Here is an 18,838-nt window from a genome sequence, read left to right as displayed (position 1 = left end):
TAGGAGGGAAAGAAGATTTTAATGGAAATGTGAGAAGGTTGTTTCCCGACAAGCTGAGTGTAAGATCTTGGCTCATTTCAAGTACAAGTGTGGAGCAGGGGTGAATATATGGGTTTTGGAGCTCCCATGAGATGCTGCAGCTAGAGATATGTGTCCTCATGCAGGCAGGCTCTGTTGAGGACCTGCCTTATATCAGCCACTCCAGGGATCATTTGTTGAATAGATGGACAAGTAAATGTATGAAATGTGAAGGAATATGATAATCAAAGTGCTGAGAGTAAATAGTATCCCCAGGAGTGAAAATATAGACAAGGAGCTTTTAGACTGTAAAGTTTAGAGAATCAGTCGCACAGTGATGTCAGTACTTTCTACCCTCATTCTAAAAGAGAATGTCACCGAATTAATCTGAGTAGCAGTTATCTAATGTGCCTACCCCAGTAGAGTTTCTACCAGGGAAGAGTCCAATGGTGCCAGAGGCTGGTTTTTATCCTGCTGCTATGCAGATCGGGTGCCCAAAAGAAAGGGTGGCAGATGACAAAAGGAGACAGCAGAGGGTTGTTTTTTAAAGCTTAGTAAAAGAAGGAAAAGAGAGATAGGAGGCAATAGCTTGAAGGGAGGGTTGGGGCTACTGGACAGTAACACTTCACAAGGGCCTCTAATTGCTCCAGAGAGAGAAGGAGGGACAACATCTCTGGGGCCTCCTTGGTAGGGAGGTGGGGGAGTGGGGAAGTATATCCACACCTGTGCTGACAAGGGCGGTGGGGGCCTGATCTGCATTGCAGCAGAATGAAAACCAGACTCTGCACCACCGGATTCTTCCCTCGTAAAAACTCTCCCAGGGTAGGTACATTAGATAACAGCTACTTGGATTAATTTGGTGACATCCTCTTTTAGAATGAGGGTAGAAGGTACTGACGTCACCATGTGGCTGATTTTATAGAGAAACAGTTTATTTCTCCACTGGCAAGGATTTGTGGCACTAAGCAGCTGTTTGTATTCTTTTTTTTTTTTAAAAAAAAAAGCTCTCTCCACCCCCTTCTTCAGACTTCTCTGGACTTACATCTGTCCTCCCAGCTGTGAGCTGCTGAATTCCAGGGTGCAAAACCAAGGGGGACAAGTAGGAGGGGCACAGAAATAATGATTACATGCTGCTTCAGTGTAAATCTTGGTTCATTGTGTGTCCATGGGCACATGCCTTCAAATTCAAGTGTGTGCCTCCCTCTCTGCCTTTCAGTATCTGTCTGTAAACCTTGATGGGATTAAGCATATGTTTTAATAAATATTTTGTTTGCTGTATTCCCATTAATATTCATAGGGAATGGAGCACTTTGGGTTTTGTGATTTCTAATAAACATTGATGGTGTTGCTAGTCTGTACTGAGAATTCAGTATGCTCCATCAAAATGGCAGCTCTAATTAGGTTCCTTGAATTAGCTAATGGATTTTGAGAAAGATAGCTTAGAAAGCTCTTACAGCTGTCCAAGATGTTCCTGCCATGGCAGAAAGACAAAAGGCCCCTGGAAGCTACAGACTTCAGAGCTTTAGAAATGCAGCTGACAGTTAAAAAGATAAATTACATTCATATTTTTCCAGTGAAAGTCCTAATACTGAATTAATGTTATTCCTGTAGTGAGTATCCATTAAGCAGCTCATTTTATTATAAGGATGCATTTTGACCATTAGCTCTTTTTCTTTCCTCGCTCTCGCTCCCCTCTCTTCTTTTTCTCCCTCCAATTCCCTAGATATTTTGGACACAGTATTGAAAAGCATCTTTGAAGAAGAGGAAATGACTCCCTTTTTTGTTCAAGTTATAAATTTAGAAGCTCTTAGATATACAGTATGTATTCAGGTTTTTTTTAATGTCAAAGTAAATAATATATAAAGAAATAACATAGTGATTCAATTTAAGACTTGAGGCTTATATTTTATGTAGAATTTAGAGGGGGGATGCTTCTAGCTAGGGGGCAGTGAGCTTGTTTACACTTGGATAAGAAATTGTTAGAAGTTTTCTGGAATAAAACGTGTTACCTCCTTTCATCTTAATGCAGAATGTACAACATAACGCAATGGCGTTCCCCATGTTCTTCACCTGTACTTCCTAAGAACACGTTTCTGTAACAAATGAGGAACTAATGACATCTGAGTGACTACATTTAATGCTGCAAAGAGGGGGAAAAATAGTTGCCAGTGCCATGGACAATATTAAAAGTTCGTGGCAAATAGCAGAATTCAGGAAACAAGGACAGTCCCCCAAAAGCTCCTTTTATTAGTTGTATAAGTGAGTACTCATTAATTCTGTAACTGTGTTCAGCATAACTTTTTGCTTCCAGTTTGTTCATCTGGAAAACAAATACCTGGTACTTTTCATCTACAAAGTTACATTCCTCTAGGAACACAGTAAATCCTTTAGGGAAATATTTCCTGAGTCATTAACTCTCAGCTGTCCAAATTCTGTTTTCCTCCTGTGAGCCTCTGTAGCCCCTCTGGTTTTCCAGTCCTGCCTGCCTTTTCGTCTTTTTTTCTACTTATTAGTATCTTTACCAAACAAGGGGCTGGGCAAGGAAAAGAATGTGAAACTTGAGTCAATTAATTGGGGTATTTTTTACAGCTCTGGGAAAATACTTGTTGGGAAAGAAACTAAAGTTGTTGGTTTAAAGGAGATTTTTTCCAAATCATGTGTAGTTTTTATTTATCTTGCTCCTCCAAACCTCCTGTTTCTGCAGATAATTGAGAGCTGACTAAAAGACTGTTGCTAATAAAGCTGTTAGAACGAAGCCAGAAATAAGAAGGCATAGTGTTGATGCAGCGTATAGATTACAGATCAGACAGCTGCTTTACCTCAGTATGATATAAATAAAATGGAAAAGCATTGTTATGTGAAGTGCCAGAAAAAAAGATGCTCAATTATTCCCTACACATGACTTCACCGTGATGGATAAAAGGCATAATTGACATCATGTTTATTGAAAAAAACTAGCAACTGTCACACTGTGGAGAGGCTACTGAAAGCTGGAGGAAGGGTATTTTTTTAATTCGTTTCCACTGTGGGTTATTTATAGAGTTCAATTGTCAGCAGCAGAGTGTCTAATTTTCCCTCTTCTTTGATATTCGACAACTCATTCACTTTTCAGATCAAGAAGACAGCTACAAATTGCTCCATGGCAGATACTCAGGCATTGCCATTACCTCGCCTGAATGGGGCAATGGCTATTTATTAATTAAGATTCTCTGCCTACTTTCCCTTAAAGTGCCAGTGGAAAAAAAAGTCTTTATCAGCCCATAATGGGGCGGTTTCATTTGTTTTGCTTTGTTTCATTTTAACTTTTTGCTGTCTGATTTGGCAGCCAGTCCCAGATTCCTAATGGGAACTTTATCACTATATTACTGATGCATCATGCTCCATCACCAGATAATGTTACTAGTTAAGCAAGAGCTCTAGTTATAGAAAGTAATCAGTTTTCAAACTGAAAGAAAGTTTCAATGTCCTATTGCCCCCATCAACAGTGGCCCTCTGGCATGGCAGCCAACAAGTAGGGGGATGGAAATAGAGATCTTTTGCCATTGATTTGGTCAACCATTTAGCCTGCACTGTATGCACACACAAGAAATCATCAAACCTAAGTGCAAGAAAACTCAGAAAGGTCAGCTGCTTTCTTCCATAGGTTATGATATATGGGGTTACAGACAGCTAGGGTCTCCCAGAGTTCTCTTGATATAAAGCAGGACTCTGAAGATGGTGGTACTGTCCTACTTGAAATCCTTCAATGAGACTGCACCATCCCCTGAGAAAGATTGGCATGTGGAGCTGTTCAGGTCCTACCAGCTGTATTTCCAAGTTTCTCCTCACATTCCCCACACTTCTGCAGTACCTGACTGTGTACCCTTTCATGTGGCCATTCTTTCCCGAGTGTGCTCCTTCTGGCTAGCATACTCAGCCACCCTCTCCTTATCCTTGTCTCCTCTTCTCTAAGAGGCCTTTCCTGACCTCCCCAAGCCGAGTTAACACCCTCTGCTCTGAGCTGCTGCCGGACTTCATTATACATCATGATAGTTCCTCTTAATAATTGCCACATTGCACTGCCATTATTTATTTATATCTTCGTCTCCCCCACTACTAGAGTGTGAAAAATCCCTGAGGGTCAAGTCTTAATCCACTTTGCATCCCCAAGGCCACAGCAATATTTAAGAGTAAATAAAGTTTAAATAAATGTACACATCAGAAATTTTTCAGAGGGTTACTGGAGAACTTTTATAAAAGCGGTTGAGGACCTAGGTGTGCTACCAATTTATTATTTTCTGTTCTGTTTTGAAGAGAAAGCCAGCATTCTCCTAGCAAGGATTTGTAAGAATCTGAACATCCTTTAAAACCAACTGAAACAATGCATAGGAGATGGTAATGTAAGCTGTCTGCTATTCTGTACACCCCTAATGTTGGAAGGTCAGTATGAGGCCCTCGGGTTACCAGAGCTCACTTTGCATCCAAGCTAATGAGAGCTATGGGATATTCTTGGATTTAATGGCCTTTGGGAGCTAAGTAGATGCTAACTTTGGATGCAATTTGTATCAGTCCATTCTAGCATGAACATGATGAAATACCTGAGGCTGGGTAATTAATAGAGAAAAGAGGTCTAGTTGGCTCACAGTTCCACAGGCTGTACGAGAAGCGTGGCAGCATCTGCTTCTGGGGAGGCCTCAGGAAGCTCTTACTTGTGGTGAAAGGCAAGGGGAAAGCAGGCACATCTTATGTGCCTGGAGCAGGAGGAAGAGAGTGGGTGGGCAGGGGGAAGAAGGTGGGGCAGGAAAGGTGCTACACACATTTAAACAACCAGATCTCATGATAACCCAATCACTATTACAAGAACAGCACCAAGGGGATGGTGCTAAACCATTCATGAAGGCTCCACCCCCATGATCCAGTCACCTCCACCAGGCCCCACCTCCAACACTGGGGATTACAATTCCACGTGAAATTCGAGTGGGGACACAGATCCAAACCATATCACTATTCTTTGGATTTGAAAATCTATTTGGATTAATTGTTATGACCTTATTTAAAAATCTCGGAATAGTATATGAATGTAATAAGAATGAAAAGAATGTAGGTGATATCAAAACATGCTCATAAATTGGACCTCTTAGACCTAATTGCTTTATGCTAATCATATTAGAATACTGCATATAGAATCCTATGTTTATTATACAGTACAACACAGCACCATATGTGATAATTAAGATCTACCCCATGGTCACTTACCTATGTGACCCAGGCATCCCTTCTGGGCATTTGGAGAATGTATAATCTTTAACAGTACAAAAGTGAGGACTAGTTTACTTGCCATATATATTTAGAATACTTTGACTCTTAACAACTAGGGTTGAGTTCCTAATCACAATCGTTAGCTTCTTTCAACTGAAAAATGTTTTCTCCTTTTGTAACATCTTTTTTTTCTTTGTCACTGTTATTATTTTTCCAATACCCTCCATTGGGAAAGGGGAAAAAAAGCATTGTTGTATGAGGAATTCCTGTTTTAATCTACTGACATTTTGTTATATTTTTTACTTTTCACTATGCACTATCCTAACTGTTCTCTTCTAACTGATATAATCCTCTAAATTAAAACAAACAAACAAACAAAAAAAAAACAAGCTCCCATCCATGCACTAAATCATTTAGAGTGTCCTTATTTTTCCTTAAAATTATTTCAAATAATACTTTCTTATTATCTGAAAGGAAAGGTCTAAGTATCCAGCTATTGGGAATCAGTGGCCTTTGATGGTATTCCATGATCTCTTGGGAGAGGAGAGAACTTCTATGTTGTTTCCTTTGGGGAGGAAGGAATTTGATGGAGGCCTTGGAAATTCCCAAGGTTTCGTGGCCTGCAGCCCACAAAGGCTTATTTTTCCCAGAATTGATCCTGAAAGTTTAATCCACATATAAATGTCAGATATGTATTCTTAAAACTCAAGCTGTGTTTGATTTAAGCCTAAAAGATAATAATTTTATCTTTGCAGTTCCTGCAGTTGTTGGTGAGAATTTCCTTGAGAAGGCATGAGTGTGTGTGTATTGGTGTTATCATTAATTTGTTCAAGTACCATCTAACCAACATTTGATTTCTCCTTAAACTGTCTTTTGTTCAGTTCAAGAAGGTGAATGATAATTGAAATAATACAAGTTTTGTAGGTTTCCTCTATTTACCTTTTTAGTCAATATTTTGCTAATTTTGTTTTGGACCATCAAGTCCTTTGAGAAAACCTATAGTATTCCAAGTGGAGTCATGTCTTAAACAAGGTTAGTTTTCTGCAGTCATTACATGAGACAAAAATTAATATTGGGAAACACTTTAGGACAGTGGTCCCCAAGCTTTTTGGCACCAGGGACTGGTTTCCTGGAAGACAATTTTTCTTCTGGACAGGGGCTATCACAGGTTGGGGAACACGGGGCCAGGCACTAGAGTCTCATAAGGAGCATGCAACCTATATCCCTGGCGTGCACGTTTCACCATAGGGTTAGTGCTTCTATGAGAATCTAATGAAGCCACTGATCTGACGGGAGGCAGAGCTCAGGTGGTAATGCTCACCTGGGTAAGCTCACTTGTGCAGTCTGGGTTCTAACAGGCCATGGACTGGTACCAGTTTATGGCTGGGGGTTGGTGACCCCTGCCTTAGGAGGATGCTATATTGGACCCTGCCTATGATCTCTCACTAAACCTACCCACCACTGTTTCTTTAGCACTGCATTAAATGGCTATTCCCTTGGTTGAGCCTCGGTTGAAGTAGTTGGCTTGCATATACAAGGCCATGTTGTACAAGTAATATACATCCTTAAACACTGAAAACACGTTTGGCACAACATAAAACTTACATTAGGAAAGGTGCTTCCGAACTGACACTGACCAAGGGAAATCAACTGAGTTCATGTTCAGGGGCATGTGTTCATTAAATGGAATGGCCACTGGAAGCACTGTTCTACTTAAATTGCTATTCTGTCCCCAAGACTCTGTTTGTGTCTAAGCTCAAATATTTGGTGTATCAATTAAATGCAGCTGTGATGCAGTGTCACTATACTCCAGCCATGTAAGAACAGCTATGTCTATGTGAATTATTATACAGCACGTGGCTTCTGTTTAACAAAAGACACAATGGATGCACAGTTGCAAATTGGTCCAAATCTATTTTTCTTTGCATCTATGTGTGCTTGTTTTGCAAAGATGTAGAGTAGAAATAAAGGAATAATATTGCTGCCATCCAGTGTAAATTTTTCAACTATATTTTAAAATCTTTCTTTTTTAAGAAACAAAAATTACCATATTAAACACTTGATAAATTTCTTCTGTGACATCCACATACTGTATGCTGTTAATAAAATTGCCAAAATGCCTTGAGACAGTATGTATCACAAACTTACACATAACTTTGAAGTGTCCAGTATTTGTGTAAATTACTTAAGGCTCAAAAATATTGCACTGGGGGCTGGGTGCAGTGGCTTGCAGTTGCTCACACCTATAATCTCAGTGCTTTAGGAGGCCGAGACAGGAGGAAAGCTTCAGCTTAGGAGTTTGAGGTTAGAATGAGCTATTATCACACCACTGCACTCCAGCCTGGGCAACAGTGTAAGACTCTGTATCTAAATATATATACCTACATATATATATATAACTGTGTGTGTGTGTATAATATATATATACAACTATATAAATGTATAACCGTGTGTGCATATATATATATATATATAACTATGTATATATATACTGCACTGTGTTGGAAGAACTATTTTAGAATACTATTCAAAATATAAATAATTCAAATGGGTGTTTTATGACTAATGGCAAAACTGGCTTCTAAAATTTGAACACCGTCAGGAGGTCATTGTACAGTATTAGAATAAGGCAGTTATTTGTTACTGGCTTATTACAGTGAACTGAAGCCACAGATAATAATTGGCATGTTGTTGAATTGTAAATAACACTGTCAGGGTCACTGCTAAGATATTCCTCCTTTTGTGAGAAATGGAGATAGAGAAGCAGAATGTTCTGATTAGAAGCCAGTGTTGCATTTGTCCAAAGTGTTAAAGAGCAAAGGTAGAGCAATGCCTTTTATCAGAAGAGGAGTTGACATTGATCTGGTGACGATTCTCAGTCACAGCCATCAATCACATAGGAGGAAGCTGCCTGCATGAATCAATGGATTACTTTCAGTGGTAAATGGTAGCTGTGGTTCACGGTGTGCATGGAAGTGCTTACCATTTCAAAATTGCCAAAGGAAGTGGGCCTTTATTTCTTTATACTCCATCACTATGGCTTGATTCACTGGGTCAAGGTCCAACCCAGGGTTAAGATTTCCAAGACAAATCTTCGAGCTATAGGAGTCAAAGGGTCAGCTTACCAAGCTAGGGATGGAAATACCAAGACAGGGATCTCAAAGGAAGCAGACGCTGAAAGCAGGAAACACATTGAGAAAGACAAAAGGTCAGCCTCGGGTTGCCATGGTGAGGTCAGGAGCCCAGGTGAGCCAAGCCAGGTTGTCAGATTGTTGCATCCAGGTCAAAATGTCACAGGCAGCATCAGGATGGCTGTGGGGAGGACCACAGTTCGGGATTATAGGCTGAGCGATGTATTATTGTGATTTGCAGGGTTTCTTCTTTCTTATGACCCTAACTTGCATGTTAACTTCTCTGGACCAGTTTCTCAGCTTGCCCACAGGGTCCTGACATAAGGAGTAATTTTGTTGAACCCTTGAAAACTTGTACAAAGTTGCACTTTTCAAAGTTATGTGTTAGTGCAGAGCATAGTTTTTCATCAGATTCTGTTGCCGTTTTATGTTTAAATACTCTCTTAATATGCCGAAGTGTTATTTCCTCACCTACTAAAAAGAGGTAAAATGTCAGAGATAATTGACAAAAGAAGCCTTAGAAATAAAAGGAGATTTTAGATTTGGAAAGTTTGTGTTGTCTGTTTAATATTATTCACCCTTTCTCTAAATTCATTATTCTTAATATAGAATTTTATAGGCAATTATAGTAAACAAAGTGCCCTTAATTTAGAGTAATTGTTTTAATCAACAAGCTAACTTAAATCTAGTGGAAATTAAGTGTCCATATGAGCAAAGGCATATTCTTGTTATTTGGGGGAACTTTTTGGCAAAAATAACTTGAAATGGGGTCCACCTTTATAAATAGTGACAGTAAATTTGGGAAGAAATTAGAAAGAAGTATCCCTAAAGTTGTCCATGGATAGTCAGCTGTCCTAAAATTTCATTGGACTAAACAGTGAAAAATCTTATTTGTCAATGCACCATTGAAAAAAAAAAAATTCTTTATAAGAAATGGGGAACAGGGGAAAAATAGAGGATTTACACCATCATAACTTTACCTGAATATTTATACTGGATAATTTTCAGAGCTATTCTGGACTAAACTGTCATTTGAAGAATGCTATGGACTTAAGTTCCTTAAAAGCAATTATTTATTATTAAATTATTTTAGTATATAGGTGCACAATGTATAAATGTATTTTCATTATAGGATGTTAAATCTTGAGAGTATGAATTTAAGTGGTATTGGGAGTGTAGTTTCTTTAAATCATAAATGCTCTTTAATTAAGGATCCTAAGTGCATGTATGAGAGTCTCTCAAAATTTTGACAGAAATCTTTATCACCAACTGAAAATAAATAACACTGTGTCTATGACTATCTATCTTCAACTGAGTATTCTTTTCCAGAATCTTTTCTTGGGATTTAAGAAAAACTAGCAAAATAAGAGTGCATCTAGCCAGTTAGATTTCATTATAGTTATGTTATTCAGAGTGTGAATGCCATAGAATCTCAGGTGTTTTAAAAGCTCTGTTCCCCACTATGAAAAAAAAAACTGCCCTGTTTTCTAAGGCAGAACTATGGTACTGTTAAATTTTAAGTTTAAAAATAAAGCTAGGATGATTTTTAGCTTCTTACATGCCAAAAGACAAAAACAAACAACCCTCCCCATGGGGAAGAAGTCAGGAAAATAATAGTATCTCAGCATTTTTAAAGGCTACCAACGTGTTTTTCTTTATTCTATGTCCTTAAACCCTTTTTGAGAAAACCATTGAAATTCTACCCTTTTGTGAGTATGGAAAAATTAACACCATATTTATATAATTAACAATCTTGAAGATTCAAAATGACGTTTTACAGTAACTTCATAAAAAATTAAAGAATCTATTAAACACTAAACTCAAAACCACTCCCTATCTTACTGATTGTTGTTGACACGCATACATCCAATTTAAATAGTTTTATTCAGAGAGTTCATAAGGATTATTACCTCCAGATCCAGATAGGAATATTCCTGTTAAGGTTCCATCCTATCAAAGCCATTTCTTTTCTTTTTCTTTTTTTTTTTTTTTTTTTTTTTTTTTTGAGTTACAGTACAGAGCCTTGTTCTGTCACCCAGGCTCAAGTGCAGTGGCATGATCTCAGCTTACTGCAACCTCTGCCTCCTGGGTTCAAGTGATTATCCTGCCTTGGCCTCCCTTGTAGCTAGGATTATAGGTACATGCCACCATGCCAGCTAATTTTTTGTGCATTTTTAGTAGAGATGGAGTTTCGCCATGTTGGCCAGGCTGGTCTCGAACTCCTGACCTCAAGTGATCTACCCACCTCAACCTCCCAAATGCTGGGATTACAGGCATGAGCCACCTCACTTTATAAAGACCTTATAAAGACCATTTCTTAACTGCATCATCAAATCTGGACACCAGGCTGGTACCCACGAATGAGCGTGGTGCTCACCAAAGGCAAACACCTCTCCTTCAGAATGAAGAGCTACATCTTGAGGCAGTATGAAAACAGAAACAGCTGTGTGAAATCAAATATATACAATTGAGTCCTGGTTAGGGTGTATGTATTTACGTAGATGCCCACTTATACATATGTAATCACAGATAATTTACAAGTCTAACAGTGACCAGGGTTTGGTGGTAATGACCACCTCCCTCTCATTTAGTTAGTGATGAACTTCCCCAACAGTTCTGTGTTCCTCTCAGTCCTGGTCCTGATCCAGAGTGTGTCTTTCATGTGGGATCTTTGTCATATGTTGATTCTCTTTTGCACCCCATTCAGTTTTATGCCAGCTCCCTATGTAAGCCTGTTAGATATAGAATATTAATTGCCCAGAAATTTCAGCCTGCAGTGGCTCCAACATCATTTTTTAATGAATGCAGACTTCATTGCTTGTATTTCTATTACTTTGGTTACTTCTATTTCTATTTTTATTGCAAAGATCTGTGCAAATAAAAGAATATCAAAAGGTATCGCTATAAATGTGCTCTGCTAAATTCCCTCTGCCTTGAAATGCCTGTGAACTGCAGCCACAAAATGCCTGCTGCATTTTAATGCCTTTTGTGCAAGGCAACATGATATGGTAGAAACCATGGTGGTTGGGAGTCACACAAATCCTGGCCCACCATTTACCAGTGTGTTACTTAACTACTGAGCCTCAGTGTGCTCGTCTGTAAAATGTCAATAACAATGCCGTCTTCACAGGTTTGACCAAGGCTTAAATGAGATGAGGTATGCAAAGCACAAATATTGTCTTTAGGACATCATAAAAGAGCTTGATAAATGTTAGTTTATTTTCTTCAGCCTGCAGCAGTCATGGGAGGAAATGAAGGCATGCACAAATGAACACTCATTTTAAAAGTACTACAATTGAGGTCATAATAAACTGGGAGGAACAAGGCTAGATTCCAAAGAAGCGGATAATGCCTTAGTGTGATGTTTCTGACATATGGGAATTTGTTGCTGTGGGTGGCTATGAAGAAAATGACATGGTTTCTGAAATCCATTACAACTTTAAGCTCTGCCCAGCTCTAAAGTGTTACAAGAAGGGCCTGTTTAATGATACATCTGCCTTTAGAGGCATAAGCAATATAATTTATTTTTAAAATAATTACAATATACATCAAGTTGTTATACTGCTTGAATTAATTTAACATAAAATTTCAGCACATTGAAGGTATAAGACTATCACCGATCACCTACATATGGATACAGCTGTAATAGAAACTTTTTGTAAGGATGGCCAGGGCTTTACTTTATTCAGTGAATAAGTAATATGGAAAGCCTAGTTGTTAAACTAACAATGTGGAGATGAGGTTATTGAAACTTTTACTAGTTTTATGTGGTTTCAATAATGTTTGAGTTAATCATGATCTGATGTCACTTCTGAAGCTATTCCTAGAATCTGTACTGTGAAATTCCATAAAGCAAGGAAAATAGAACAAATGACATGTAAATAGGGAGGGAAAATGGGAATCCTCAGAAAGTAAATCCTATAGCCTTAACTTTCATTCTTGTTCAGTATCTGGCTAGAGGACGCAGTCTCTACAACATAAATGAGATGAAGGAAGAGAAGTAGGTTGGAAGGCAGCAAGCCATGGTCGAAGAGCAGTCTTTAAGGTGAGACTGCTCTTGTTAATCATCTATTTGCTAGGAGCTTCATATTCTTTATCTTTATTGAGCAGAATAATAAATCCATCAATATTTTTTGAGGTTTTGAGATATTGACAGCATCTGTTACACAGGAATTGTAAATAAACTCACATATAAGCACCTACATATTAGTAGTGGCTTTCTGAAGTTCTAGGCCATAAGAATTCTGAGAATTCTTTTCCGATTATAGCATTGGGAAAGAATGCTGTAATTGATTCGTGATGTCTGCTGTGGACAGAGTGGAGTAAGTGAAAGTATAGATAGATATATTTGCTATATATGTGTTCTATAAATTATAACTATTATGATGATTGTAACTATCACAGAATTGTTTGTATGTCCCTCTAAAAGTTGCTGTGTTTTTACATCTTCAGTGCAACATGGAATCAATTAATTGCTGTGGTTACAATAGTGGTGTATATTATTTTTATTAATTTGGTTGTAAGCATATGTGTATTTTCTGCTGAGAAGAGCTAAAAATCAGAAATTGGAATTTGCTATCCCTACTCTTACCACCTAAAATACCTATTTGAGAGAAGCCTGTACCATTTATAAAAGTAGAATGAGGGTTGAGAGGAATAAAGGAGAGATGATAACACAGTGGATAACTGGTCCCAGGTTATCATGAAAGGTTTCCACTGTGTTCCATACTTTTAAAAAATATTCACGCAAGGGAGATGATACAGCATGTTTTGCACTTAGATGGTCCATGACTTTCTGGACTCTCTTCCTGTTTTTTCTCTGGGGCCAGATTTCTTTTCTGGGTAAATAGTCATGTTCCTGTTAGCCACAGGGGATTTTCTGAATCCTGAACAGCTGATTTTGTATTCCTGCCCCATTCCCTTACTTGAGAACAGCAATCTGATCAAACCCATATTTTTAAATTTATGTATTTATAGGCATATGGAAGAATAGTTTACAGTCTCAGTACGATTTTTTTTCCCACCACGAATGGAAGAAAAGTGTTTTTTTTTTTTTAAACGGTGCTTTATCAGTTCCTTTTTTTTTTTCTTTATTACTGATGACTTCATTCTACTTGAATTCAAGGCTTCAGTTTCTTTGGGGTAAACTAATAGATTATGTATGCGATGTTTGCACCATGTTGATTGAACTCATCTGGTGAGTTTGAACGCAGCTCATGAATTTCCGTAATCGACAGAAGCCTGTGCATTGGAAACAGACACCTTGGTCATCTCATATTACTCAAGAGTTAGGGAAGCTGTTCAAAACAGACTGTGCTGCTTTTCCTGCCTGCCCATGGTTCAGAAAAGCTTATCAAGACTTTTAATTTGTTCTTACTATCTTTTCTAAGTGCTCAAAGAAAACTTTAAGTATAGTAAAGAAAGAGAGTTAGAACTATTTTGAGAGTTGTAACATACATATTGGGGAAAAAAAAGGTATGTGATTCCCAAGGGTTTGTCTTTTCTGAACCCAAGGCATTGGCCGCTGAGTGTCTGTAGAGCACCCAGGAAGCTCAGAACCCTGTGCAGACTGTCAGGGAGCAGCCACAAGGCAGAGGTACATCATCCAGTTTGTATTTATCTTACCATTTAGCTTGGGAAGAATGCTTTTCCTCCAAAAGGTGTTTACGCACTTTTTTTTTTTTGTAATTTACAAACATAGTTGTAAAATATTTTAACAAAATAGACGACCTCTTTCTGTTGCTTTTATATATCTCATATTATCAGATAGCTCATTTAAACTTAGAACTCAAGTGTCATATTTGGGGATCTTTTTTGACATACAAGGCTCTTCACACTGGGGCCCTCCCCACCTTTCCAAGCCTCACTTGTCCGTCTTCTCCTTGACCCTCCTGTATTTCTTTAAAATATTCACACAAGGGAGAAGATATAGCGTGTTTTACGCTTAGATGGTTCATGACTTTCTGGACGTTTTTCCTGTTTTTATTCCCTAAATGCTACAGTAGTGATTCTCACGTACCCATGAAACGTTAAGTGTCATGATTGATAAGATGTTATCAATTGAGTTAAAGTACCAAAACGTGCAAATGATATGCTTCTGTCATTATTAGAGTAAATTCAAAATACTCTTAAACTATGGACAGGTGTGGTGGCTCATGCCTGTAATCCCAGCAGTTTGAGAGGTCGAGGCAGGCAGGTCTCTTGAGATCAGGAGTACTAGACCAGCCTTGCTAACGTGGTAAAACCTCATCTCTACTAAAAAAAAAAAAAAACAAACAAAAAAAAAACCCAAAAACTTGCTGGGAATGGTGGCAGGTGCCTGTAATCCCAGCTATTTGGGATGTTGAGGCAGGAGAATCACTTGAACCCGGGAGACAGAGGTTGCAGTAAGCCAAGATCACACCACTGCACTCTATCCTGGATAACAGAGTAAGTCTCTGACAAAAAAAAATCTGTGTGATTATTTAAAAAAAAAAAAGGTGGGTCTTTAAAGGCATTTATAAATCCCAAGTCAGACATTTGACCCTTGGAACTAAAAGTAGGCATGTAAAGACCACGTTTTGTTCATTTTTATGACTGATTTTGCCATTTTCCTGGCATATTTGATTTACATTATTGAATATTCCAAATTTGGATGTCAATTCCTTTAACAAAAAAATCCAAAAGTGACTTCAAAGATGATATACACTGTGTGACTCTGATTATCTGTCTACATTCTGTAGTGGCCGTCCCACGGGTGGAAGCACTGACCGTATCCAGAAGTTGCGGAAAGAGTATTATCAGGCTCGGAGAGAAGGTTTCTCTTTATATGAAGACGATGAAGGAAGAGCAAGGCCATCTGATTATGACCTTCTCTGGGTAAGCTCATGCATGATTTCAATCATTGAAGTCATCTTTTCTAAGAATGTTTAGAGCAGAAGAACATGCTCAAGAATGTTCTGTACATATCAGATTATATTCAGGTTTCTTGGGCTTCATAGATAGGAACATTATACAAACCACAGCCATATTCTCCCACAGAAGCTGCTTATGGATATCAAACCACATGCATGTACAGTAGTTCATTCTGATTTCTCTCATACTTCCTGTTATATGCCAACTGGTTTGGGGGAAGCAGAAGTTAACTACTTTAAACAGGACAACAGATCTTTGTCACCATCCACTGAGCCTTGATTCTTACAACACAAGCCATCTCTCCTTTGGAAAATGGTGATTAGAAGTAAATTTCAAAAGAGTTATCGTTGGAGATGTCTGTTGTTTGTTTACTGGATCTGAGCACTTCACGTTCTGCCGATCTTACCGGCATACTAGGATGGATTTATTTTGAGCTAAGGGCAGTTTTTGTATTATAGGATTCTTTTTGCTAAATCCTTTGGAATTCAGGGAACAGAAAAGAATATAGTGACCACTAAAGAAAAACTCATTGGGTTTTTTTTTACCGTAGCATGATTCACTCTCTCGTTGTTTTCAAGAAGCAAGTCTGTGCCTACAAGATACACTTAATTCTTGAGCATCCACAAAAATGCTCAGGAAGAGGGTGCTTAGAATTGCATGAAATGTGCACATCAGATGTGTAGAACAGTGCTAGATGTAGAACTGGTGCTCAGTAATTGTTAGTTCTTTTAAAAGTTTCTTTTAAAACTGCCATATTATTGGAGCAGAACTGAACATGGTAATATTAGTGTCCTTGCTGGGGTTCAGTTCTCACTCACCATCTGATGATTTCTGCCTTCTACTGGGAATTTTAGTGCTGCTCTGAGAACCAGGTAAGGGATGCTGTTATCCCTGGTGCCCATGAAAGACACCAGCTCCTTTGAAAGGCATATCTGTTAAGACAGGTTTCCTTTCCTGAGTTTCACCCTCATGTTTATGCTCATAAGGTCAGGATGGGGAGAATAGAGTCTGGCAACTGAGCCAATTCTCTCTAGTTCTTACATCTGTGTGGGGGGCCTGTCGTGTGCACCTCTACACTGGGGTGAGAAAATCAGTTTCAGGAACCACCACTGTTGGGCAGAGCAATCAAAACTCCTCGGCCCAGAAGATTGCACCTGTATAATGGAGTTTCAAACACTAATCCGAAGTGCACAGTGCTCATAGGCAATCTCAAGCCAAGTGGCTTCAGCCTCTTTGGACAGAAGCAGCCTGAGACTATGGATCAGAACAAACAGCTCTTTACTGGTTTTATTACAGATGTTAGGATTAAACAGAATGACACCTAGAGTGATGGGAAAACTTGTCTCTTAGCTTCTCTATAGCAGAAGAGAAAGATTTCCACAGAATCACAGATTAGATAACAATTCACTCAGTTTCAAAGTTGATCGAGATCGATTTACTGCCTTTGACAAGAGACGTGAACTACTTGTTAGGTAAGGCTCAGCTCCCTCGATAAGCCAAACAAGCAATAAAATAAAGGAAAGTCATTTCCACTATACCCAAAACAGAACACCATGTCCACTGCATTGAAAAATGCTCTATCTCAAAACCACTATGAATTCCTATGAGCAAAATAAGACAAATAATTTTAGACAAAATAGTCCTGGTTGTTTTGACCTTATTTTATATGATTTCCTTACATAAAGCTGAAAGGATGATGGTGCTTCACTGTCATGAGACTTGAAGTTTCCTCTGACCCTCACCAAACCTGAGCTAGATAACTATACCCTTGGGCGCTCCCTTTTTTAATGATTCTATTTTTATGCCAAGTAAATGTGTAACCAGACCATCTAGTGAGTAAAAAAGTATCTCGAGTTTAATTTGTGTTTCCCATGCTCCGGTGTGTTGAGCTCTGCCAAAAGCGACTGATTTTATGTTTCCCAGACAATTGGGGTCTGAGGGTTCCCAAAGGGATGCTTGGGAAATGCACTGCCATAAAAGACGAGTGTTCTTTGTGATTGCCTGTGATACTCCAAGCCAGGGATTAGAATCTCAGCATCCTTTCCTCTCCTCTCCCCACGCCAAGGAAAAACACTAGTGTCTTTTGTTCAGCTTAGGCCTGAGAAATTACACTGTTGTCTTGCCACTTTTGGAGAGATCTAGGAAAGCAAGTTTAGAAAGTTAACATTTCATTCCTGTCAGGCGGCCAGACCCAACAAGGCAGCTTTTATGAGAATGTGTTTCCTAGAAAGGCAGGTCTTCAGCATCACCACCAGGGCCCTTGCGAAAATCAGATCACAGTTGCATGAAAGGGAAGAATGGGGCCCAGGAGAGACCCTGAGGGAATGCGCCAGGTGGTCATCAAGGATTCTGACCCACAATTCTAAAAATAGGATATTGACTTTGATCCTTTGAGTAAACACTAAAGCAGTCCAACTTCTTTAACAAAACCACTGCGTGGACCAGCATCATCAGAAATAATGTTATGAGCTTAGAACTCCCCCAAGTCCAGTGCCTCTGGTTGAGAGGCCTGATGAGTGTTTTTTGGAGTCATTCTATACTGGGGAACTTCCGAACTATTGAGAAGGAAATTACAAAGATAAGTTACCTAATAACTACTTGTAAACTCATTTAAAAATAGGCCAGCAAGAATGAAAGTATGCTCACAAAGGTCTTCAAAGCCAAAATAATGAAAATCACCACTTGAAAGTTTATTAGGGTCTATAAATATTTTTAAATATATATATATATGACTAATCCTTTTCCTTTGGCTTGCCCTGGACTTTCTACATCTTCCCAGATCATCTTGTATGTAGTTCTCTACCATTATTGCACCTGCCCAGTGGCCTGGAGTCTAAGATTTTTCTTACTAATCCCTTGGGTACTCACTTGCTTTCATGCCTGTCTTCTCTTCCCTCTCCTTTCCCCTCTCCCCTCTCACCTCCCCTCTCTCCTCTCCCCTGGTTCCTATTACATTTTAACAAATATTTTCTAAATCTTAGTGTAGACCAGGTGCTGGTAACAAGAATATGACATTACTTCTACCTTGGAGGAACTCATGATCTAGCCAGGAATACAGATCTCTAAGCCTAAACAAAACAGAGCAATAATATATGTGGTAAATGCTATAGGCTAGAGAGGTATTGGCTTCTATATGTACTCAGAGGGAGTAGTTAATTCTATTGGAGGTACATAGTTGGAGACAGAGGGCTGGGAAACCTATAGAGACAATTTGGGAATTGCCTCAACTGACATGCTTTGTTCTTTTATTCTCAAATTTGTTGGATTTTTTTTCTTTTCCAAAGGATCTCCTAATTTATTCATTTTGTTTTAAAATAAATGAATACACACAGACTGTAAGGTTTGTAAATATGGACTTGAGACCTTAAAATCTTTTCAGCTGCTCTGTTTTGTAACTGTTTTCCCTTCTCAGCTCTGAAAAGCTATAAAGCACAAGTTGAAAGAATTTCAGTGGCTGCAAGTGAAACAGTCTGCTGAGTTTTTATAGGCCCAATTAAGTAAGCAAGATATGCTTGCTGTGAAGTGTTAATATTTGCCAGAAGAAAACATAATACCTG

At 38.7% G+C, this 18,838-nt stretch overlaps 1 protein-coding gene across 2 annotated transcripts in view; it reads left to right on the top strand.

Moving 5' to 3' along the window:
• PARD3B (par-3 family cell polarity regulator beta) overlaps positions 1-18,838 on the top strand; it is a 1,108,767-nt gene that overhangs the window by 939,867 nt on the left and 150,062 nt on the right. For both annotated transcript variants that reach the window (XM_032277671.1, XM_032277670.1), the window contains one exon: positions 15,110-15,245. In XM_032277671.1, coding sequence (XP_032133562.1) covers positions 15,110-15,245 — 136 coding nt within the window. The remainder of the gene's footprint in view (positions 1-15,109; positions 15,246-18,838) is intronic.

This window comes from Sapajus apella, unplaced genomic scaffold (genome assembly GCF_009761245.1).
Source record: "Sapajus apella isolate SASKATOON/1434 unplaced genomic scaffold, GSC_monkey_1.0 scaffold10, whole genome shotgun sequence".
In the NCBI taxonomy this organism is placed as follows: domain Eukaryota; kingdom Metazoa; phylum Chordata; class Mammalia; order Primates; family Cebidae; genus Sapajus; species Sapajus apella.
Note: the sequence above shows the minus strand (reverse complement) of the source record. Positions and strands in the feature narration are given on the sequence as shown.